Raw genomic sequence first — 25,869 nt, forward strand, 5'->3', positions numbered from 1 at the left:
TAACAATATTCTGCCTCAGTTTATCATTTACACATTTATATTATAATATAAAAAATACACCAAACATTTAGTAACAGGCAGAATATTGTCAAAATTCTACTTATTTCTCTTAAGACAAGGATGTCAAACTCATTTTCTTTCAGGGGCCACATTCAGCCTAATATGATCTCAAGTGGGCCGGACCAGTAAAATAATATAAATAATAGGTTAAGAACTTATAAATAATGTCCACACCAAAGTTTTCTCTATGTTTTTGAGTGAAAAAAGTCAAATTCTGTAATGAAAATGTTTACATCTACGAACTACTGGAACATAACATGAACAAATATGAACAACCTGAAAATTTTAAAGAAAAATAAGTGCAATTTTAATAATATTACGCCTTAGTTTATCATTGATACAGGTCAATCACAACTTAGAGATGACAGTGGATTTACAAATACACAGAATATTTAGTAGCAGGCAAAATATTGGTAAAATTCTACATACGTCTCTCAAGAAATTTCATATTTGTTCAGGTTATTCACATTTTTTGTAAAAGGACAGTCTGTAAATATAAACTTTTTTTTGTTGTTGTTGTAATTTTACTATTTTTACACTAAAAAAAAAGACAAAAAATTGCATTTTTCTTTATTTATAGGTTGTTATTATTGTATTTTACTGGTCTGACCCACTTCAGATTACATTGACCTAAAATTATTTTCACATCCTTGATTGTTAATATCTTCATTATAATTTTTGCATTTCACAAATTCAACCGAGGGGCCGGATTGGACCCTTTGGCGGGCCGGTTTTGGCCCCCGGGCCACATCTTTGACACCTGTAACCTAGACCTTGAGGAAAATGTACTGGTATGTAAAAAAAAAAAAAAAAAAACAATTTTAACAATATTCTGCCTCAGTTATCATAATATATATATTATAATATATATAATGCATTATAATATAAAAAATACACCAAACATTTAGTAACAGGCAGAATATTGTTAAAATTCTACATACTTCTCTTAAGACACAGGTGTCAAACATGCAGCCCGGGGGCCAAATCTGGCCCGCCAAAGGGTCCAGTCCGGCCCCTGGGATGAATTTGTGAAATGCAAAAATTACACTAAGATATTAACAATCCTTTTAGTTCAGGTTCCACATTCAGACCAATTCAATCTCAAGTGGGCAGGACCAGTCAAATACTATCATAATAACACATAAATAATGATAACTCCAATTTTTTCTCCTAGTAAATGTAAATATGTTTATGTGTCTACACTATAACAAAGTAGAATTTTGCAAATAATGTGAATAATCTGAACAAATATGAACAACCTGAAATGTCTTAAGAGAAGTAAGTACAATTTTAACAATATTCTGCATGTTACTAAATGTTTGGTGTATTTTTTATATTATAATATAAATGTGTAAATGATAAACTGAGGCAGAATATTGTTAAAATTACACTTATTTTTTCAGTTTGTTCATGTTATTTACATCTTTTGAAAGGATAGTTTGTAGATGTAAACCTGTTCATAATGTAAATTAACTTTTTTCGCTCTAAAACATAGAGAAAAGTTTGGAGTTGACATTATTTATATATTATTATGTTTTTGTTTTTAATGGTCCGGCCCACTTTAGATCAAATTTAGCTGAATATGGCCCCTGAACTAAAATGAGTTTGACACCCCTGTCTTAAGACATTTCAGGTTGTTCATATTTGTTCAGATTATTCACATTTTTTACAAAATTCTACTTTGTTTTAGTGTTAATACATGAACATATTTACATTTACTAAGAGAAAAATTTGGAGTTGTCATTATTTATGTGTTATTTTGATAGTATTTTACAAGTCCCGCCCACTTGAGATTGAGACCTAGACCTGTGGTCTAGGTCACAGGTGTCAAACATGTGGTCCAGGGGCCAAAACCGGCCCGCCAAAGAGTCCAATCTGGCCCTTGGGATGAATTTATGAAATGCAAAAAATTACACTGACGATATTAACAGTCAAGGATGTTAAAATCATTTTAGGTATATTCAATCTGAAGTGGGTAAGACCAGTAAAATACTATCATAATAACCTATAAATAAAGAAAAACACACTTAGTGTAAAAAAAAAAAGTGAAATACACAAAAATGTTTACATTTAGACTAGCCCTTTTACAAAAAAATGTGAACAACCAGAACAAATACGAACAACCTGAAATGTCTTAAGAGAAGTATGTGGAATTTTAATAATATTCTGCCTGTTATTAAATGTTTTGTGTGTTTGTAGATCCACTGTGATCTGTAAGTTATAGTGTACATGTGTAAATGATAAACTGGTTGAATTGCATTCATTTTTCTTTAGAATTTTCAGGTTGTTCATGTTATGTTTGAGTACATTTCGTAGATGTAAACATTTTCAGTATAGAATTAGATTTTTTTTTACTCAAAAACAGACAATACTTTGGAGTTGACATTATTTATAAGTTTTTATCCTGTTGTTTATATTATTTTACCGGTCCGGCCCACTTTAGATCATATTAGGCTGTATGTGGCCCCTGAACTAACAGGAGTTTGACACCTGTGACCTACACCTTGAGGAAAATGTACTGGTATGTAAAAAAAAATAAAATAAAAAGAGGAAAAAAAAAAACTACCTGTCCCAGAAGCCCCTGCTCAATCCGTCTTCCTGCTGTCACCTGAAACAGGAGCCCATGGTAAGGTGACCCCCTGCACCATAAAGGAACAAGGAGAGCCATGTCACTTTGTGAAACCCTCCCCTCAACCATCTGGCACTGGGATAATAGAGCTGGAAGCAGGTGAGGGTCGCCACGCAGAGAGAGAGAGAGAGTGAGAGAGAGTGAGAGAGAGGCGCTTCATTCTGGAGCGCAAAGCTTGTCCTCCAGTAGATGCAGCCTCACTGTAACCTACCGATGACCCTGCCCAGAAAATGGGCCATTCTTTACATCATATTGCATCCATTATATTGTCCTTGAGAATAAGAGAATTTCAGGCATGAAAATCAATACAATAGAGACGAAAGGCATGAAATTCTCTGGGGTGGTGGGAGCTCCAGCAGCACAGTGGGTGCCATTGTGTCATAAACTTTTCCCCCTGAAGTGGTTTCATGCCTCTGTTTCTGCTGCCTCTGCAGCTTTGACCGCAGCGGCGACAAATAAGACGACAGCCACATTCAGCGCTAACATTTAATCATTTTCCGTTATCCGCATATAAACGGCATGTGACATTTGGGGTTTTGGCTGATTTTGTTGTGCACTGTTTTGCTACATAGAATTTAGAAAGTAAGGGGAGTGGAAGAAGAATCTGGAATGGACCAAAAGAACCGAAATAAGTCACCTGGATGAAAAACAAACAAACATGTAAAAGTTTGTATAAATAATGAAAATAAAAACAATAATAAACAATAATCTCTGCTACAGAAGTTATGTGATCACTATTCAGCAGGATTAACCCTTTATCGAGCAAGTGACTATTTTTGATCATTTCCGCATACATTACAAGACAGTGGCTTTTCAATTGGACATCTGCACAAAACTTTACCGATATTTTACAAATAAGATGACAGCCACATTCAGCGCTAACATTTAATCATTTTCCGTTATCCGCATATAAACGGCATGTGACATTTGGGGTTTTGGATGATTTTGTTGTGCACTGTTTTGCTACATAAAAGTTAGAAAGTAAGGGGAGTGGAAGAAGAATCTGGAACGGACCAAAAGGACTGAAATAAGTCAACTGGATGAAAAAAATACAAACATGTATAGGCTGAAATAATTTAATAAATAATAAATAATACATAATAATCTCTGCTATGGAAGTTATGTGATCACTATTCAGCAGCATTAACTCTTTATTGGGAAAGTGACCATTTTTGATAATTTCCACATACATTACAAGACAGTAGTGCCTTTTCCATTGGACATATGTGCAAAACTTTACCGATATTTACTAAATGTCGTAAAAACAGAAGTGCGTAATGTCGGATTTTCCATTAAATCACAAATGCGATGAATGTTTATTTATTATCGTGAGATGACACGAGAAGTCATTCCATAAACATGGTGATGAACATAAATACCATGTTGATTTACAGATATATTCATTATTATCATATATTACCCCTCTATCTCGTACTAAAATTAAAAAACTATTCAGTTTCCTGGTGTGTCCACATATACTGCACCATGTCTTCTTTAAAACTCTTCTTCTTCTCTTGTTGTAACATCTGTCAACATCCTTTTTTTAATTCACTTGCACAAAAAGGTCTTTCCATTGCAGTTTTGTGAGATATACCATTTGCGTTACACCTGAAAAGTCACCTCATGCCAGCGTTAAAACATTTGGTTTCATGCCTCTGCTTCTGCTGCCTCTGCAGCTTTGACCGCAGCATTGACAAATAAGACGACAGCCACATTCAGCGCTAACATTTAATCATTTTCCGTTATCCGCATATAAACGGCATGTGACATTTGGGGTTTTGGCTGATTTTGTTGTGCACTGTTTTGCTACATAGAATTTAGAAAGTAAGGGGAGTGGAAGAAGAATCTGGAACGGACCAAAAGAACCGAAATAAGTCACCTGGATAAAAAAAAAAGTGACTATTTTTGATCATTTCTGCATACATTACAAGGCAGAAGTAGCTTTTCCATTGGAAATCTGCGCAAAAATTTACTGATATTTAATAAATGTAAAAAAAAAAACAGAAGTGCGTAATGTCGGTTCTTCCATTAAATCACAAATGTGATGATTTGTTTATTTATTATCTCAAGATGACATGAGAAGACATTCCATAAACATGGTGATGAACGTAAATATGTTGATTTACAGATATATTCATTATTATTATATATTTCCCCTCTATCTCGTACTAAATTAAAAATGATTCCGTTTCCTGGTGTGTCCACACATACCGCACCATGTTTCTTTTAACTTCCTGAGACCCTGGAAATGTCAGCAAAGTACCAGCTTTTTTTGTTTTTATTAAATAAGTGCCTATTTTGGAAACATCATGATTCAACAGTTTTTTCAGATGCAGTTTTTAAACATTTTATGGACTGTCCTTTGTGGTGGACACTTTTCTTTTCTTATTTTTTTGTATAACGTTGTGAATCTCTTGTCCACAAATGTGGAAAGAAAACCCATAGCTGGGTCTGAGGAGGTTAAAACTCTTCTTCTTCTCTTGTCCTTTTTTTTTAATTCACGTGACTCTAGTTGCACAAAAAGGTCTTTCCATTGCAGTTTTGTGCGATATACCATTTGCGTTACACCTGAAAAGTCACCTCATGCCAGCGTTAAAACGTTTGGTTTCATGCCTCTGCTTCTGCTGCCTCTGCAGCTTTGACCGCAGCAGCGACAAATAAGACGACAGCCACATTCAGCGCTAACATTTAATCATTTTCCGTTATCCGCATATAAACGGCATGTGACATTTGGGGTTTTGGCTGATTTTGTTGTGCACTGTTTTGCTACATAGAATTTAGAAAGTAAGGGGAGTGGAAGAAGAATCTGGAACGGACCAAAAGAACCGAAATAAGTCACCTGGATAAAAAAAAAGTGACTATTTTTGATCATTTCTGCATACATTACAAGGCAGAAGTAGCTTTTCCATTGGAAATCTGTGCAAAAATTTACTGATATTTAATAAATGTAAAAAAAAAACAGAAGTGCGTAATGTCGGTTCTTCCATTAAATCACAAATGTGATGATTTGTTTATTTATTATCTCAAGATGACATGATAAGTCATTCCATAAACATGGTGATGAACGTAAATATGTTGATTTACAGATATATTCATTATTATTATATATTTCCCCTCTATCTCGTACTAAATTAAAAATGATTCCGTTTCCTGATGTGTCCACACATACCGCACCATGTTTCTTTTAACTTCCTGAGACCCTGGGAATGTCAGCAAAGTACCAGCTTTTTTTGTTTTTATTAAATAAGTGCCTATTTTGGAAACATCATGATTCAACAGTTTTTTCAGATGCAGTTTTTAAACATTTTATGGACTGTCCTTTGTGGTGGACACTTTTCTTTTCTTATTTTTTTGTATAACGTTGTGAATCTCTTGTCCACAAATGTGGACAGAAAACCCATAGCTGGGTCTGAGGAGGTTAAAACTCTTCTTCTTCTCTTGTCCTTTTTTTTTAATTCACGTGACTCTAGTTGCACAAAAAGGTCTTTCCATTGCAGTTTTGTGCGATATACCATTTGCGTTACACCTGAAAAACCACCTCATGCCAGCGTTAAAACGTTTGGTTTCATGCCTCTGCTTCTGCTGCCTCTGCAGCTTTGACCGCAGCAGCGACAAATAAGACGACAGCCACATTCAGCGCTAACATTTAATCATTTTCCGTCATCCGCATATAAACGGCATGTGACATTTGGGGTTTTGGCTGATTTTGTTGTGCATTGTTTTGCTACGTGAAAGTTAGAAAGTAAGGGGAGTGGAAGAAGAATCTGGAATGGACCAAAAGGACTGAAATAAGTCATCTGGATGAAAAAAAGTTACTATTTTTGATCATTTCTGCATACATTACAAGGCAGAAGTAGCTTTTCCATTGGAAATCTGTGCAAAAATTTACTGATATTTAATAAATGTAAAAAAAAAACAGAAGTGCGTAATGTCGGTTCTTCCATTAAATCACAAATGTGATGATTTGTTTATTTATTATCTCAAGATGACATGATAAGTCATTCCATAAACATGGTGATGAACGTAAATATGTTGATTTACAGATATATTCATTATTATTATATATTTCCCCTCTATCTCGTACTAAATTAAAAATGATTCCGTTTCCTGGTGTGTCCACACATACCGCACCATGTTTCTTTTAACTTCCTGAGACCCTGGAAATGTCAGCAAAGTACCAGCTTTTTTTTGTTTGTTATTAAATAAGTGCCTATTTTGGAAACATCATGATGCAACAGTTTTTTCAGATGCAGTTTTTAAACATTTTATGGACTGTCCTTTATGGTGGACACTTTTCTTTTCTTATTTTTTTGTATAATGTTGTGAAACTCTTGTCCACACATGTGGACAGAAAACCCATAGCTGGGTCTGAGGAGGTTAAAACTCTTCTTCTTCTCTTGTTGTAACGTATGCCAACATCCTTTTTTTTTAATTCATGTGACTAGTTGCACAAAAAGGTCTTTCCTTTGCAGTTTTGCGTGATATACCAATTTGGCTACACCCAAAAAACCACCTCTTGCCAGTGCAAAAACTTTTAATCAAAAATCAAGAGTTTGGGCTAAATTGTCGTTTTTCCATTTGGCAAATTTTATGTGCAAGTCATACTTGTGCAATTTGAGGATCAAAGGAGAAGCCACTAGTGACGGCAACAGTTCCAGTGAGTCCACAACCTCAGGTCCAATGTGGTCTCCAGGGTCTGTAAGGTCCACCTCTGCATGACCAGTGAGTGGACCTGCTTTGTTTGGGTCAAAGGGATCATGTGGATGTGGACAGGGGTCTGGTTCAGCACGCATGGTGGTCTAGTGTTCTAAAATACAGTCGCGGAAAAAATTATTAGACCACCTCTTATTACAAGAAGCAAACAGGTTGCATTTTTATTTGTATTTGAGCAAGGTCTCCAGAGGAATAATCGCAATTTTGCCATTCAGGGAGTTTTTGAGTTTCAAAAACATTTCAGTATTCAATATACAGTTGCGGGGAAAAATTCTTAGACCACCTCTTGTTTTCTTCAATTTCTTGTTCATTTTAATGCCTGGTCCAACTAAAGGTGCATTGTTTGGACAAATATAATAATAACAACAAAAATAGCTCATAGTAGTTTAATTTATATCTATTTTATTATATTATTATTTTTATATTTATATATTTTTATATATACTTCTTGGATTTTTTTTTTTGTTGTACTTATGGGCAAGGAACCAAATATGGTAACTTCATTGACCTTGATTTTCTACGTGACAATAACGATTTTTTGAAAAATTTCACAAAGTAGTAAAGTCTTGATATGTCCTGCAGTAACACACTATTGCTTTTCCATTTTTCCACTTTTCCATTTTTCAATTATATTTTCCACTTTTCCGTTATAAAACAGATGTGGGAGCTTGAAAAATAGCATTTAAGTATCAATACCCTTCACATTACAAGACAGTTGTAGCTTTTCCATTGGACATCTGCGCAAAACTTTACAGATATTTACAAAATGTTGAAAAAATAGAAGTGCGTAATGTTGTTTTTTCCACTAAATCACAAATGCGATGATTTGTTTATTTATTTTTTATTGTTTTTGATGATTTTTGATGGTCTAATAATTTTGTTCTGTGACTGTATGTTGGTCTAATGTTCTAAAACACATGTTCCCTTCAAATTACATGTATTTTTCTTGTATTTTTATATATAAGTCTTGGATTTCTTTTTTTTTTTTTTTTTTTTTTTTTTGACTTATGGGCAAGGAACCAAATATGGTTTCTTTACTGACCTTGATTTTCTACATTACAATACATTTTTTTGAAAAATTTTCTCAAAACTTGATATGTCGTCCAATAACAGACTAAGGCTGACATTTTGAACATCAGAGTATTTCTATGAGTGACCTATAAAGGGTTATGTTTCATCAAATTTGATCAATCAGACGCCCGGGTTAAAATGAGTGTTAAAAGTATTAGAAATATTCCTACCAGACAGAATATAAGGTCACCTATTATTATTAGTTTTATCCTCAGATTGTCTGAAAATTGCCAACATCACTACAACAACCAATTACAATCAATCAATATTTGACATATGTGCAAAATTTTGCCAATACTTACTAAATATTGAAAAAACAGAAGTGCATAATGTCGTTTTTTTTTCCCATTAAATCAAAAATGCGATGATTTGTTTATTTTTTTTAATTGTTTTTGATGATTTTTGATGATTTAATAATTTTTTTCTGCAACTGGATGTTGGTCTAATGTTCTAAAATACATGTTCCCTTCAAACGACATGTGTTTTTCTTGTATTTTTTAAATATACTTCTTGAGTTCCTTTTTTTTATACTTATGGGCAAGGAACCAAATATGGTATCTTTATTGACCTTGATTTTCTACATTACAGTAAAAATTTTTTGAAAAATTTCCTCAAAAGTTGATACGTCCTGCAATAACAGACTAAGGCTGACATTTTGAACATCAGAGTATTTCTATGAGCGACCTATAAAGGGTTATGTTTCATCAAATTTGATCAATCAGAGGCCCGGGTTAAAATGAGTGTTAAAAGTATTAGAAATATTCCTACCAGACAGAATATAAGGTCACTCATTATTATTAATTTTATCCCCAAATTGTCTGAAAATTGCCAACATCACTACAACAACCAATTACAATCAATCAATATTTGACATATGTGCAAAATTTTACCGATACTTACTAAATATTGAAAAAACAGAAGTGCAAAATGTCATTTTTTTTCCCATTAAATCACAAATGCGATGATTTGTTTATTTTTTTTAATTGTTTTTGATGATTTTTGATGGTCTAATAATTTTTTTCCGCAACTGGATGTTGGTCTAATGTTCTAAAATACATGTTCCCTTCAAATTACATGTGTTTTTCTTGTATTTTTTAAATATACTTCTTGGATTTCTTTTTTTTTTTTTTTTTTTAGACTTATGGGCAAGGAATCAAATATGGTATCTTTATTGACCTTGATTTTCTACATTACAATAAATTTTTTTTGAAAAATTTCCTCAAAAGTTGATACGTCCTGCAATAACAGACTAAGGCTGACATTTTGAACATCAGAGTATTTCTATGAGCGACCTATAAAGGGTTATGTTTCATCAAATTTGATCAATCAGAGGCCCGGGTTAAAATGAGTGTTAAAAGTATTAGAAATATTCCTACCAGACAGAATATAAGGTCACCTATTACTATTAGTTTTATTCTCAGATTGTCTGAAAATTGCCAACATCACTACAACAACCAATTACAATCAATCAATATTTGACATATGTGCAAAATTTTACCGACACTTACTACATTTTGAATTTATGTTTAAATAAGTTGACAATTTTTTTGATGTAAGCCGACAATGAGCTTCTCCTCTCTGAAAGACAAGCAGCCGCCGCTGGTTTTGAGATAAACGTTAACCTTCTTCTTCTGGAGACAGAGAAAACTTACATTATATCCTCTTGAACGACTCGGCAGCATCCATTAAAATAATAAGTTACAGCCACAGAAAGCAGAAAAATAGAGTAGGAGAATTAAACATGTCAAGTCAAATCTATAGAATTTTGGTTCAAAATAGTAGGATCCTGTCAATTACTGGTGAAAAGTTACAAATCATAAAGGTTTTATCAAAGGTTTTTTTCACATTCAAACTAACACCTCTGGGAAAAGTGTCCAGTAATGATCTGCTTATGGGAAAATACAAAGTTAATGCAGTCGTTATTAACCCTTTCATGCATTAATTGTGAGAACCTTAGTCAAGATTTTTTTCTTCGGTGTTTTTATTCCTCCTTAGGCGTGAAAAAAACAATACGATCCAGTTTTTTTTTTTCTGTGGAGTTACAAAAATATCCATGCATTTCATTTTTGAAGTAAAGAAACGTGTTTAAAACCCAATATCAGAGAGGGATATGAAAACAATGAAATAAAAACATGCTAATCTGATGTCGTCTCACATTTTAACATATTCTAATGCTAGTAATTCCTCATTTCATAGAGATAATGTGCAAAAAAAAACCTTCTTGTCTAACAAATAACAATTGATTTACACTCAAACATGTTAGTGCAGATCAGGTTTATCAAGAACAGCAAAGTTACAGTAATGGTATGAATGTCAGTGTATGGGATGGTGCTTAAGCGTCCACTGTGTTGGCTGATATGGAACTAAAACAACAAAAGCCATGAATATACAAGAGAACAGCTGGAGAAGAACTGTCCACTGTTGATCCCACTTATTGATCCTACTTATTCCCATGATATGGAATTCAATGGTTATTTTTAATTTAAATTGTTTGCTGATCTTGCACTTTAAATTATTGCTGGTGAGCTAAACTACAATGCACTTTAAAAATTGTCAAAAATTGTTGTACATTTTTTTTCATTTATTGTTATTGCCGATCTTTTAACGTGTTTTTCATTACGGTACGGTGTGTGCTGTTTGACCTCTTGGCCAGGCTGCCCTTGCAAAAAAGAACCCGATCTCAATGGGATTTTATCTGGTTAAATAAAGGTTAAATTAAAAAAAAAAAAAAAAAAAAAAAAATTGAAAAGCACTCAGATATTTATAACTAAATGTAAAAACAAGCGTGTCCATCCACTGTCATTGATCCAACTCCATGGGTTTTACTGGTGAATCAATGTTGTAGAAGATGGCGGTGTTTCCATGGTAACTACGGAGCCTCTGAACATCCAAACGGGTCATATCTGATGACCGTGAAAAGACGACAAACTGTATTTTACACCAATTATTTACATGTATTGATAGGATTAGTGGATCAACAGTTATTAAACATTTTATATCTGTAGATTGTTTGTGTCACCGGTGGATGTTTAGGTCTTTATGGGTTAAAAATTTGAATAACATAAACAACCTGAAATGTGTTCAGAAGAATAAGTACAATTTTAACAATATTATGCCTCAGTTTATCATTTACACATGCACATTTTAACTTACAGATCACAGTCAGGATATGAGATGATGTGTAAGTGTCCACTGTGTCGGCTGATATGGAACTAAAACAACAAAATCCATGAATATACAAGAGAACAGCTGGAGAAGAACTGTCCACTGTTGATCCCACTTAATGATCCTACTTATTCCCATGATATGGAATTCAGTGGTTGTTTTTAATTTAAATTGTTTGCTGACCTAAACCAGATCTTGCACTTTAAATTATTGCTGGTCAGCTAAACTACAATGCACTTTAACCCCTAAAGACCCAGTGCTACTTTTATGTTAGCTCCCAAATATTTTTTTTTCTTTATTTAACCTTTCTTAAGTGATTTATCACCATTTATCATCATATTATCCTCTCCATTTTGCTTTTTTTTTCAGTAAATATCAGGTATTTTCCTGTATTTATTTTACTGATCATGTACTTTAATCATCATACAGAGATGACATTTGAGGGTTTTGATACCAAAAAGAGAGAAAACTCAAGAAAAAGTGACTTTTCCAGTAAAATATATCATTAACTAAGCACAAAACAAGTGTCTCCATCCACTTTCACTGATTAAATTCCATGGATTTTACTGGTGAATTAATGTTGTAGAAGATGACGGTGTTTCCACGTTCACTACGGAGCCTCTGAACGTCCAAATGGGTCATACCTGATGACCATGAAAAGATGATAAACTGTATTTAACACCAATTATTTACATGTATTGATAGAATTAGTAGATCAACAGGTATTAAACATTATAGATCAGCAGATGCTTTTGGTCATTGGCGTGTATTTGGGTCTTTATGGGTTAAAAATTGTCAAAAATTGTTGTACATTTTTTTTCATTTATTGTTATTGCCGATCTTTTAACGTGTTTTTCATTACGGTACGGTGTGTGCTGTTTGACCTCTTGGCCAGGCCGCCCTTGCAAAAAAGAACCCGATCTCAATGGGATTTTATCTGGTTAAATAAATGTTAAATTAAAAAAAAAAAATAAAAAATTGAAAAGCACTCAGATATTTATTACTAAATGTAAAAACAAGCGTGTCCATCCACTGTCATTGATCCAACTCCATGGGTTTTACTGGTGAATCAATGTTGTAGAAGATGGCGGTGTTTCCATGGTAACTACGGGTCATATCTGATGACCGTGAAAAGACGACAAACTGTATTTTACACCAATTATTTACATGTATTGATAGGATTAGTGGATCAACAGTTATTAAACATTTTATATCTGTAGATTGTTTGTGTCACCGGTGGATGTTTAGGTCTTTATGGGTTAAAAATTTGAATAACATAAACAACCTGAAATGTGTTCAGAAGAATAAGTACAATTTTAACAATATTATGCCTCAGTTTATCATTTACACATGTACATTTTAACTTACAGATCACAGTCAGGATATGAGATGATGTGTAAGTGTCCACTGTGTCGGCTGATATGGAACTAAAACAACAAAATCCATGAATATACAAGAGAACAGCTGGAGAAGAACTGTCCACTGTAGTGATTTATGCATGAAAGGGTTAATATCAGTGTCAAAAAGGAAAAACTCACACAGTTCCTGAGATTTTTGAAAACAAAGCAGCCACCATAACACACGAACACACTAGATTTCATCAGGGGTGGCATGTCTAGTCTAGTTAAATCTATTTCACCATTTCCCTTTTCGATAAACATCTAACCCTCCTGTAGTTTCTTCCAGACATAAGTGTAATATTTTGCAAAGATAACACGACGTGTATTGTACTCCAACACGTCCCTGAAGTCCACTTATCTTCGTTCAATAATCACACAACACTCGAGTTCATTCCATTTCATATTTTTATTTAAACTCCTATTTTCAAAGTAATGTTCGCCACAAAATGACAGCAACTGTCATATAATATGTAATAATATAAAGCCAGTTTCCCACCTGGGAAGCAAAGTATAGTACCAATGATTTTCTGACTCGCAGTAGTCCTTTCAGTACGACTACGACTCATAGATTTTTTTTTTTTTTTTTTCATATTCAGCCCCCTCCCTCCCCTGCCAAAAAAAATGTAATATACATGAAAATAAATAATTTAATACAAAGTCTGTAGTTAAACATGCAAATAAAATGACAAATTAAAGAGACAACTGTAATTATGCACAACAGGACACAGGGTTTAATGACTTGCCCTAGTTTTTTTTTTTTTTTTTTTTTTGTATGTACTTGCCTTGGGTTACTGTCAGGAGAAAAAATGTAAATGACAAAGACGGGCTAAAGTCAAATAAATGGGCTGAAAGCAACACTGAAATTGTCATAAATCAGAGTGGACTTGTAAAAATATCCAGGGAGTGAAATGAAACATTAACTAAACTGTAATTCGGTGTGGGTTACTCGGAGATAGCCGCCGAAAAGCACCGGCGGGCTTCAATACGGGAAACCCCTGGATATTTCAACAAAATGGAGGACGTTTTGTCTTTTTCGGACCCGTTCCGAACTCACAGACACATTATCCGACTGCAAATGTACGGTCCAAATAAAAGCACTTAAAATTCAGTGTCACAGACGATATCATGTGTATGTATGCCGTGTCCATAGCGTCGAACCGTAGCCTGCTTTTAATATTAACTCGGTGCTATCTCTTTCAGTATTCAGTGCAGCGTTAAATGAAGGTTACCAGAGCGCTGTAACACTTAGATGCACGTGTTGCAATTGACCTTTTCTTTGTATGCGAGAAAAATGTCGGATTATCCGTCGCCAGCGTCCTGAGCTCCTCGAAACAACAGAAGGTTTATACAGAAGAGATGTAACACCGCGTCCTTTGGAAGCTGCTCACATATTAAATAGGTTGACTAGGGGACTGACTGTACATCCACTGGTAACCAGTAGAGATGAGGCTTCACAGTGTAGAAGCACAGGAAGAGTTATGAGGAAGGAGAAGGAGGCTTTCGCTGAATTCCACTAAAAACAAACAGGAAAAAAAAAACAACCCAACACAGTTCTGTACAAGGTCGAGGCACTTTCATAGCAGCGTGCACATACTAGAAAGGGTAACGCGCACACACCCACCCAAAAACACACACACACACACATGCCATCTCTCTTCTGTCATCATCTCTTTTTTTTTTTCTATATTGAACAGAGACGAAGATGCGCTCAGTCGCTCCCATCCCCCTCGTCCTGGGTTTCAGCCGGAGTCCATGCTGAAGAGCTCGATGCCATGGGGGCTCCAGTGGAGGCCCACCCCAGAGTTGAAGACCAGGGACCACACGTAAGGGATGAAGAAGTCCTCCGGCTGGTCTTCCTCCACATATTTAAACTTCAGTTCTGGAAATTTCTGTCGAGAGAGAGAGAGAGAGAGAGTCGGCCTGATCACACTCAAGGTGTACAAGTATATTTGTATCAGTTATTAATCAGTATTGCACAAAGATCCCCCCAAAACCATTCCTAAATGTTTCTTTGGCCATCTTATGACTAGATCTTGCAATCCACCAAATTTGAAGAAAATCGGATAAAAACTGATAAAATGGCGACCCAATGAGCGTGAAAACATGTGCACAATTTTATTGTTATAAGAGAGCAAAATTATTGTACACAATGTTTTGTAACACAATAAATAATTACTACTCAACTCCTGTGTCTTTTTTATTACAAAATACACACATCACATTGCTTTTCATTTGCTGATCATTTTTGTTGAACAGCTGTTTGATTATCAATTCTTATTTTCAGTATTAAGACAATCAACCATTTTGTTCTGAAAACCCTTCTTTTACAGCCCTTTAGTTGTAGTAATAGAATGAGAACCTGTTATTTAAGTATTATTAGGACTAAATATGTACAACTAGACAGATTTTGGTATGCTCCCTGGCTGCAGAAAATTTGGTAACAATGTGTTAAACGGATGTTTACGTTGAACCGCATGTTTTAATGGTGCGTTGTTCACCAAAATTCATGTAGTGTCCGTACACCAATATACATCCATCAATAATCGAAAGATTCTGTTGGGTTTCTGTAAATTGGCTTAGAGTCTGGTTTTGACCAACTCTATATATAAAGTGTCATGAGATAACTTTTTTGTGATCTGGCGCTATATAAATAAAATTTGATTAATTGAGTGATTTGATTGGTTTTCCCCTGTAAGTCGCTTTGGAAAAAAGCGTCTGCCAAATGCATAAACATAAACATAAACATAATATGGCGTATATGCCTTATAGATATATTGTTATAACTTGTTCACAAATGTTTCTTTCCTCCTGTACCAGGAAGACTTAGTTACAGATCTAACAGAGATGCGACCATGTGGTAAGCCAGATTTCCATTCCAATCTTGTAGAGTCCGTACACCAAGTAGTGTCCGTACACCATATCAAAATATGTGGGTCTAATTTTATTGTTTCTGTCAATATATGGAATTTTTCAGCACACATGCTTTGGACACGACATCTCTGCAATAAACAATGCATGATTATCCTGAGTGCTGAAACATTTGTATATCTTTGTAGGCATTAAATATGGAGGCTATTAGGCTGTAGTGTCTGTACACCCAATAATTTCTGATTTGACAGGGGTACAAGCCTGCCAAATTTTTAGTAGACACCATAATACAAAAATATTTTGGACTTTAAGAGAGAAATATCAGACAAATAAAATGGCCTGTCTGATTTTTTGATAGAGCATTATTATTATTTATCTATATGTGCACCCTTTCTGGTAGACTTGAGAGGAAGTGATGCAGGGAGTTGTAGTTTCTGTGACTCTGGTTCTACTAATACTGGTATTAGATGATCCGATCCACAGTTGACAACTCTGGACGCACGGCAATTTGTCCATTCAGGACACATGTGGACGTGGTGTGGGACACATGTCTACATTCTCTCTGCAGACTGAACAAAAATGTGTCCTTTGATGGACTGAAGGATCTACTGAGCTTAAGTCCATCTCAGTGAACCAACCGCTCTATATTTAAAGTGTACCTGTACTGGTCATGTTTCTGACAATAATCATGTTTTATGTTTTACTTATAAGAAAGAGAGACACAGATTCAGTAAAAAAAAAAAAAAAAAAAAAAAAAAAAAACTGTCATAAATGCACCACACTGGACCTTTTTATTAGGTGAAAAACAGGCGGGCGCAGAATTTACAGGGAGCAGCTATTGCTGGCCAGAAGTGACGAACTATCGCTGATTCTGGGTGAGGAGTGCGAGTAAACAAACAGCAGTCAGTGAGAGAGATTGAGTGGAAAATACATGTTTGTGCTTGTGGTTTGTGCAGCTGTAAGCTTTACACTTCACTATTCTCCGAGAGACGTGACCCTGGACTGGCTCATAATGTGTCTTAGACTGGTGTCTGCTGTACAGGGTCAGTGACCAGTCCATCACAGCCCAGGTAATCAGACTACTTGAGCTTTCGTCGCTACCGGTGCTGGAAAAGCCATGAAGGAGACATGTCTCTGACCATGACGGACTGATGGAGCAGTGGCTTAGTACTCACACATACTTAACAACAGGCAATGACGTAAGTTACCCGACAGAACCGCTAGTATTTTAGGTGATCTTTTCTTATAGCTCGCAATGAAAATTCACCGCAGTAAGGTCCGGGTCTAATAAGATCCCAGTTTGCGTGTACTAATTTGTGTGCGCAATCTAGAATTTTGCGTGTGGGGCTGAACTGCGGTTTTCGGGTGATATACTAAGATTGCTTGTGCAAATGACAACGGGTGCAAAGTCTTGGGGACTGGTTGTTGTCATGGAGACAGTACGCTGTAAAAACTGCTCTGGGATACACCAACACTAATGATAACAGTAACTGGAATGATCCAGACACACAGAAATGTAACAGCTGTGCCGGATTCATTTTAGAGGCGGGGGGGCCATGGGGGTCGTTGGATTGAACGACACACCAGGCACACATAATTTTGTCCCACTGTAGCCCTAATGTCGGTGCGTATTTTTAATCACAATCATCAGATCAAGTGGAAAAGTAGTCTACAAGAGTCACGTAAAGTGGGTGGGGGGGCATGCGTCTCAATTATTTTTCCTTCTGTCATTCCAAAAATGTGCACGCGAGGGTGAAAAATGCGTTCTCTACATCTTGTTTCATCGTTTTGCTGTCTTCTTCTTGTGACAATAACTGCAGCCATGTGTGCACAGTTACACATCCAAAACATTTGCTCCTCCCTTTGAGACGTGTTCAATAACGACGCAGTTTCTATCAGCAAAATTGCTTTTGGGTTTGATAAATCACTTTGCGTGTGCTAAATTAAAATAATTACATTTTCTCCTCCTAGCACATACACATATTCTTTGTGGCCAACATACTAACTGGATGCAGACGTGCTATTTTGCACCTTTGAAAGATGCAACCCTTAGTGCACACTGTTAGTAAATCAGTTTGTCCATTTTTTGCGTGAGCAATGAGTTTGCACATGTTTTAATACACACAAACCTTTAGTAGATCCGGCCCTAAGTGTTTAAAAAATACATGACAGTTAGATTACAGGAAACAGAATATCCCCAACTTGTACAACTGTCATAGAAATTAATGTGCATATGTTATTTGCTTGTTTGCGCCAGTACAGAACCAGTCAAATGAATGGAATGGTCATGTTGTCATATCAACATTTAAAGCATACTGAGGAAACAGTCCACCTTAACAGCCGTGGGTTGTTTTTGAGCTGTACAGTGGATTAAATTCACAAACGAGCATTAAAAATCCAGTCTGGTGAGCCTTAACAGGAAGCTTGTACGATGTTTTAACCACATAGCCAGCGGCCCTTTTGGAATTTCCTACGGCCCACAAAACATGTCTGATACCAGCTATCACTAAATAAATAAATCAAACCAATTCATCAGCCTATATGAACTTGGGGGTGTTTCTAATACAGTCTACTCTCGCTATACCGCCAACTTCCGTTCACGGCCAAATTGGCGGTATAGCGAAAATGGCGTTACAACGGGTTGCGTCCATAATGTGCATGTCTTTACTATATGATGTCTATGCTGCCTCCGTTAACCCGTTCTAATTGCGTTTCTAAATAAATCTTGATTCTGTTATGTTGTAAGGGATCATTTAAAGTGGGGAAACATTTTAAGCATTATTATACCGTGTCGGGAAATGACACCCCATCATCTTGAGGCTTTGGCTTAATCCCACGTCCTCTTCCCGACATCCTGACCTACTGAGTGTTCTGCGATAAATGAACGGTGGCCGTTCCGTAGACCTACTCGTAGCTTGTCGCGATCAGCGTCTGGCGCGTTTGTTTCAGTGCATTGTTAAAATTTACGTGTACTCGATGGCAATCACGCTGGCGGTATAACGGTCGGGAAATCAATGGTATAAGTGTTGTTTGTGAATGGAACTGGGCTGGCGGATGGCGATAGGCGGAAATGGCGGTAGCTAATGGAATAATGCATTGGGGATTTTTGTGCAATGGTTTTGGTCGGCGGTGAACGAAAATGGCGGTATAACGGCGGGCGGTTTAACGAGAGTAGACTGTAATATTAACAGGTCTACTAACTCTGACGGTCAGTGTTTGTATATCTGCCTTCTACATTTATGGATGTGCACCTTGGAATATACACATATATTCACTTCTATATCATGTGAACCTGATTAGAATTAAATAAAAGAGAAAAAAGGCATCTGAATGACTGGGTTATTCCATATAGTAGCACACACACACAAATATATAGGTATTATCCTGTATGATTAGTTAGTTTTACTGTGTGTGACCCTCAAGCACTCCATAAATTCCCCATGTGGTTGACTTCATATTTAAGTTGAATAGCTCTGGGCTGATTCCAGATTAGGTTTTCTATTTGCATATTGAGCAGAGAAGTTGGATCCAATCACCACTGATCAGTCAAGATGCATTTGAGGGTGCATTTGAATTCCAGGCGTGAAAAGATGCACTTATAGGTGGACACGTGATCAGACCATTCAGGAGCATAATGCCAGGTCTGAACAGGGTATCTGACGTCTTCACTCCCAGAGTCACTAATTTGAGTGCTTTCTTTAGTGAGGTGCAGCAGGCGTCAAATGAGTTTCAACTAACTTGAGCCAAGCGTTAAATCCAATCAAGTTCCATTATATTTAAAGCCTAAAATGGAGATGACTGAGACTTTATTTCAAGGATTTGTGGAAAAGCTGCAAATTACTTAGAAGTCACCTTTAATTCTGAACTGAAATAAAATGAAAGTCTCTTGACAACTGAATTTCTTGTATATCAGCCACACGTCTGAATAAACGTCTAAAGCAGGGGTGTCAAATTCATTTTAGTTCAGTTCTACATTCAGTCCAATATGAGCTCAAGTGGGCCGAACCAGTATAATAATAATGACAGTGAAAAAAGTCAAATTACAGTCTGAAAATATTTACATCTGATAATTTTCCTTAAAAATCTGAAAAATACAAACAACCTGAAGTGTATTAAAGCAACACCATGGAACTGTTGCTCGCGGGGTCCCCCTACAGTCAAGAAACGGTATTGTCTGTAACAACTGTCGTAAAATCTGTATCTCCGTAATACTCATGCATTTGTTGACAACCCATTCATGCAGTCAAGTTTGTCATTTACATGTGTTCATTATAACGTACAGATCACAGTGGATCTACAAATACACAAAACATTTAGTAACAGGCAGAATATTGGTCCAATTGCACATTTTTCTTAAGGCACATCATGTTGTTCATATAAGATTATTCCCATTTTCTGGAAAATGATGGTTTATAAATGTAAACATTTTCATGTAATTTTAATTTTTTAACCTAAAACAAAGAGAAATTCTGATTATTTATAGGTAATTACGTTATTATTTGACAAGTTTGACCCACTTGAGATCATATTAGACTGTATGTGTAAATAAGCGCAATTTTAACCGTATTAGGTCTCAGTTTATCATTTATACATATGCATTACAGCATAAAGATCGCAGTGGATCTACAAATACACAAAACATTTAATAACAGGCAGAATATTGGTCCAATTACACTTACATCTCTTACTTGTTCATATTCATTCAACTTATTCACATTTTTTTTTGAAAGGATAGTTTGTAAATGCAAACATTTTATTAAAAGGAACTTTACTTTTTACATTAAAACAAACAGAAACATTTGGAGTTGTCATTATTTATAGGTTCTTATGATAGTATTTCATTGGTCTGATCCACTTTAGATCATATTGATCTGTATGTGGAACCTGAACTAAAAAGATTTTGACACCATTAATTGTTAATACCAGCGGCATTGTACCCGTGGTGCCATTGTACGATAGCATGAGAGGCTAAAAGCCCCAGCATACCTCACAACATTTGAATACGGACATAAAATTGTGCCTAGTAGATAGTCAGGTAATGTTTGTATTTTTTTGGCGAGTTTGGTGGCGATCGGGCGTGTGAAGGTTCGTGGTGAGGTCGGACTTGGTCGGAGGTGAGCAGGGACCCGGTCCGAGATGAGCTGGGACCCTGTCTGTGGTGAGCTGGGACCCATTCCGAGGTTAGCAGGGACCCGGTCCGAGGTGAGCTGTGACCCTGTTAAAATCGCCCAGCATACCTCACAACATCTGAATACAAACATAAAAGTGTGCCTAGTAGATAGTTAGGTAATGTTTGTATTCATTTGTTGAGTTTGGCGGTGATCAGGCCCGTGAAGGCTGAGGAAAACCTGTACAAACGCCCTCCTGTGCTGCAACATCGATCGAGCGGACATCGATGGGACGCTGGGCGGACGGACACAGAACATGCATTATATAGTAGGAGGATGTTCAGCGTAATTTTTGCATTTCATAAATTGGTCCCACGGACTGGACTGGACCCTTAGGTGGGCCAGTTTTGGCCCAAGGGCCGTATGTTTGACACCTGTGGAATAGATGAACGGGTATAGACAGATAGTGTTTAGTGGATAAAGGCAGCAGATAAATGATAAAAGTACCAGCTAAATACCAGCGCTGATCTGCCTGACCTCGGTTAAATACATACAGCGCACGACAAAAGGTAATTTAATCAAACCAGGAGCGTCACTTTCAGCGTGTACTGTCAGCGATGTTACTGTGTAAGCTTGTGTAAAAGTGTTTAGTAACCTGATTACTCGGTAATAGCCACTAGACTCCCTGACAAGCTCCAGCTGGTGTTGACATGGCTTGTTATTAGACACACACTGAGCTAGACCGGAACGCTTTATTATCAAGGTTATACACTAGGACATTACTGCTGACTGTATAAGAGGAGAGCAGACAGAGCTGACCTGAAAGGCACTACATAGGTAGAAAGTGTGAATGCAGTTTGATTTTTTTTTTTATCGATGGTGACTCATAATCAGTCGTTTGAATACTTGGAGTAAGAGAGGAAATGTTAGATTATTTTTAGGGCTGTCAAACTTAATGCAATAACACGGATTAATCCATCATCATGATTAATCTGATTAAAAATTTTAACACAATTAATCCATTTGCAGTGCAGAATGATTCTGAACGTCTCCACAAATGCATTTGGGTCAGTTTGTCCAAGTAGAGTTAACGTCGTGCATGCGTACACAGGCAGTTGATCTGGTAATGACAGGCAGCAGAACCAACCCATAAAGATGGAGGACGCTAAACAGCACGTTGGCCCTCTGGATGGAAATATGAGGACAAAAAAAAAAAACAACCCCAAGATGGAACATTTGACTGACATGAAGTATTAGACACACTCTGCAGGACAGAGTTTTATTTTCACCTAAGCAGTGTTGGGAATAACGGTGTTAAAAATAGCAGCGTTACTAATGCCATTATTGTTTTCCAGTAACGGGTAATCTACTGAATTACTTTTTGAAACGTTACAACACTGTTAGCGGCAGTGAAATGTGGCGTGTTACTATGCACTGATATCTAACAGCTGTTATCCATCCTGGCTCGCTCAGCCAGGCATGAGAGATGTGACGTTCACGGACATGTCGAGTCTTTTGAACGGCTCTTTTCAGTGAACGATAAGAACCAATTCGTTGCGAGCCGTTCGTTTATGAGCTGTTTCAAATTGCCCACACTGCCTTCATGCTTCACCTGTGTGCCCATGAGTCTGAGTGGTCCACGCTGCCTTCACCTGAACGACTAATAACATGTCCAAATTTGAGTTGTCCCAGCACACCCCATTCACTTGAACACAGCTACGTGTGCAGCTAATTTAGGGGAGGAGTTATCAGTGAGAGTCTGACTGATTGGACTGAAGATTTACCGCTGGATCAGGGAGGAGGAGATATTAACGATTGGAAAAAGTGGAGATGAGGGATTAACTGGAGGAGCCTCTTCTTCCTATAAATGCAGATATGCACTTATGTGGTGGAAAAGCCGAGCCCTGGTGGACCCCAGCTGGGCCCTGGTGGACCCTATCCGGGCCTTGGTGGATCCCAGCTGGGCCTTGGTGGACCCCAGCCTCACCACAGTTATGGTATGCAGTACCTGTCTGCTGTTCTACTCTATGCAACTGACCCATGAAACACGCTCAGAAATCAGTTTCCTTTTACATATTTGAAGGTTTTTCAAAAAAAGTAACACAATAATTACTTTCCCTGGTAACTAATTACATTTATGAAGGAGTAATTCCGTTACTAATTCAATTACTTTTTTGGGAAAGTAACTAATAACTATAACTAATTACTTTTTAAAAGTAATTTGCCCAACACTACACCTAAGCACTTCCATCTTAAAATACCACATTAATGTGAAGCATAAGTTAGTCGGGGATTCTGCTAGCACTTCAGCTAACGCGCTGCCCAGCTTGGAGAAACACGTTAAGTGCACATATATTCCCTTTTTTCTTGAATCTCTTTGCTCATGGAAAATGAAACGCAAATAATATAGATTAAAAATGAATATTTGATTGTGATTAATCAAAGTTAATCCACGGCAGCTCTGCGATTAATCAGATTAAAAATTTTAATGGTTTGACGGCACTAATTATTTTCTTCAGTTTTTTTTAATTACATGTAGGCCTGTTACAGCTATTAGCACTTTTTTAATTTAACCTTTATTTAATCAGGTAAGTTAGTTGAAAACTAATTCTCATTTCCAGTAGCACAACTGAGATAATCTCCTTTCACCTGTATAAAAACAGCTCAATCTAACAGAAATGTTATTCATTCATTAATTTCATTTTTATCGTCATGTAGTGTTCAACCATTTTATATCTGATGGCAGCAAATTGATCAGTCCCTTCTTTGTCTGTTTCATTAAAGGCTTTGCGTATCATTTATTATTATTATATTGATTTGTTCAATACCAATAAATGACTTTTCTTCATCAGGTAAAAAGTATTTGAGAAAATAAACTCATAGAAAATAAATGTAATAGTAAACCATTTTCATTAAATCATACTAGTAACGTGAAACAGAAGAAAAAAATCACATTATCAATAGTTGCAATTGCTTGTATAGCAATTAATCACAACTAAAATGTCATTATCATGACGGCCCATACCACACACAGCTAATCAGTTAATCAAGACAGTAATCAAAAGACTAACGTAATGAAAATAATCATATACTGCAAACCTAATGAATGTTACAAATGATGTTGTTTTAATTGTAATTTTAGTGACAAATGTCTACTTTATAGTGTTACCCATTACTGACACATAGCATAATTAAGTGTGTGTATAACACTACTACACGTTTGTTTAGAACATTATGTTTGCAACTTTTTTGAGACTTCTGAAAACACTGTTGACCCTGTTTGTGAACACTAAAACTATTGTTTCCAGACACATGGGTACATTTTACCGGGATTTTACATGGAGGGATGCCTCGTGTTTCTTGTGTTACTACAGTTGAATTGGAAATTGCATTTATACAAGCATTTAATTTAAGCAACTCTGATACACAAGCTCTAAACATATCCTTGAATGCGCCAACCAAATTAACCCTTTCATGGATACTGTTCACTACAGTGGACAGCTATTCTCCAGCTGTTCTCTTGTACATGGGTTTTGTTGTTTTAGTTCCATATCAGCCAACACAGTGGACACTTATGCATCAATCCATACACTGCAATTCATACCATTACTGTAAATATGCTGTTCTTGATAAACCTGATCTGCTGTAATATGTTTCAGTGTAAATCAATTGCATATTATTATTAGACTGTAATTAACAGTTTTCTAAATCAAAAAGGTTGTTTTTTTTGCATAGTACCTCCATGAAGTGAGTAATAACTTGTATTAGAGTATGTTAAAATGTGAGAAAACATCAGATTAGCTGCATGAAAAATGTTTTTCATAGTTTTCACACAGTATATCACTTTCTGATTATGGGTATTTGCTTCAAAAACTAAATGCATGGTATCCAGCTGAGTGAACATTTTTATAAATTTTCTATTGCATTGTTTTTTTCATGCCTAAAGAGGAATAAACACAGAAAAAAAATCTCAACTAAGGTTCTCATAATTCATGCATGAAAGGGTTAAAAATATTGCGTCTAAAAACTTCCTCTGAGGAGTTTGCATTACAGAAAAAACAAAACAAAACTAGATTGTACTTGAAGCAAACACAAGCCCACCACTTCTCCACACCGAGCCTCTGCCAGCCCACCTAACAGCCGGCAGGTAGCAAGAAGAAGACCATCAATAATACAACGCTACCTCATTAAAACCTCCCGTCTACACACGCATGTATATGTGCACATGCACCAGTAATCAGTCTGCGGTGAAAGACAGACGCTCGGAGCTTTTATGCGACGGTCCCAGTCCGCTCTATTGAGTCCTAGCCGCCTCTATTCACAGCCACACTATCGGTATCATAATGACACAGACGGAGGGGCTACGGGGGTCACAGGCCATATGCCAGGCTACTGAGGCTAGACCACACACACCACGGCCATTGTGACAGCTAGACACAATGCAGGAACTGTATTATCTGACTGGAATTTAGTGTGTAGGTGACTGTCTCATAGACAAGCTTACCAGCTCATCAAATGTTCATATGACTCTGACAGGAACAGCTACTCAGCTCAGGTCTGCTCTTACTAAGAATACAGCATCTAATGAAATATGTAAGCAAACAGAGTCTGTATTCTTATATCAAACCGCATTTTTGTTGTTTTTATTTAGCAGCTTTGTTCATTTGCACACACAAGCAAAGCAAACAAGCCGAAATTGAGTGGATTAATGACCTGCCTTAATCAGGCTGATATATGAAACATAATTGGTTATGCTAATAAGGTCATTAAGATAATTAAAGCATTAATCAGCAAATACTGCTACGCCAACATACACAACTTATGATGAACTTATGATTAATATAATCTACATATT

The 25,869-nt window shown here is 36.3% G+C and overlaps 1 protein-coding gene across 1 annotated transcript in view; it reads right to left on the reverse strand.

The window, feature by feature from the left end:
• Positions 1 to 13,425: 13,425 nt before the first annotated feature.
• dym (dymeclin) overlaps positions 13,426 to 25,869 on the reverse strand; it is a 113,743-nt gene continuing 101,299 nt past the window's right edge. Inside the window, exon 17 of the mRNA XM_030149905.1 lies at positions 13,426 to 14,927. Coding sequence (XP_030005765.1) covers positions 14,778 to 14,927 — 150 coding nt within the window. The 3' untranslated portion in view covers positions 13,426 to 14,777. The remainder of the gene's footprint in view (positions 14,928 to 25,869) is intronic.

The sequence above is a fragment of the Sphaeramia orbicularis genome, chromosome 12 (assembly GCF_902148855.1).
Source record: "Sphaeramia orbicularis chromosome 12, fSphaOr1.1, whole genome shotgun sequence".
Lineage (NCBI taxonomy): Eukaryota > Metazoa > Chordata > Actinopteri > Kurtiformes > Apogonidae > Sphaeramia > Sphaeramia orbicularis.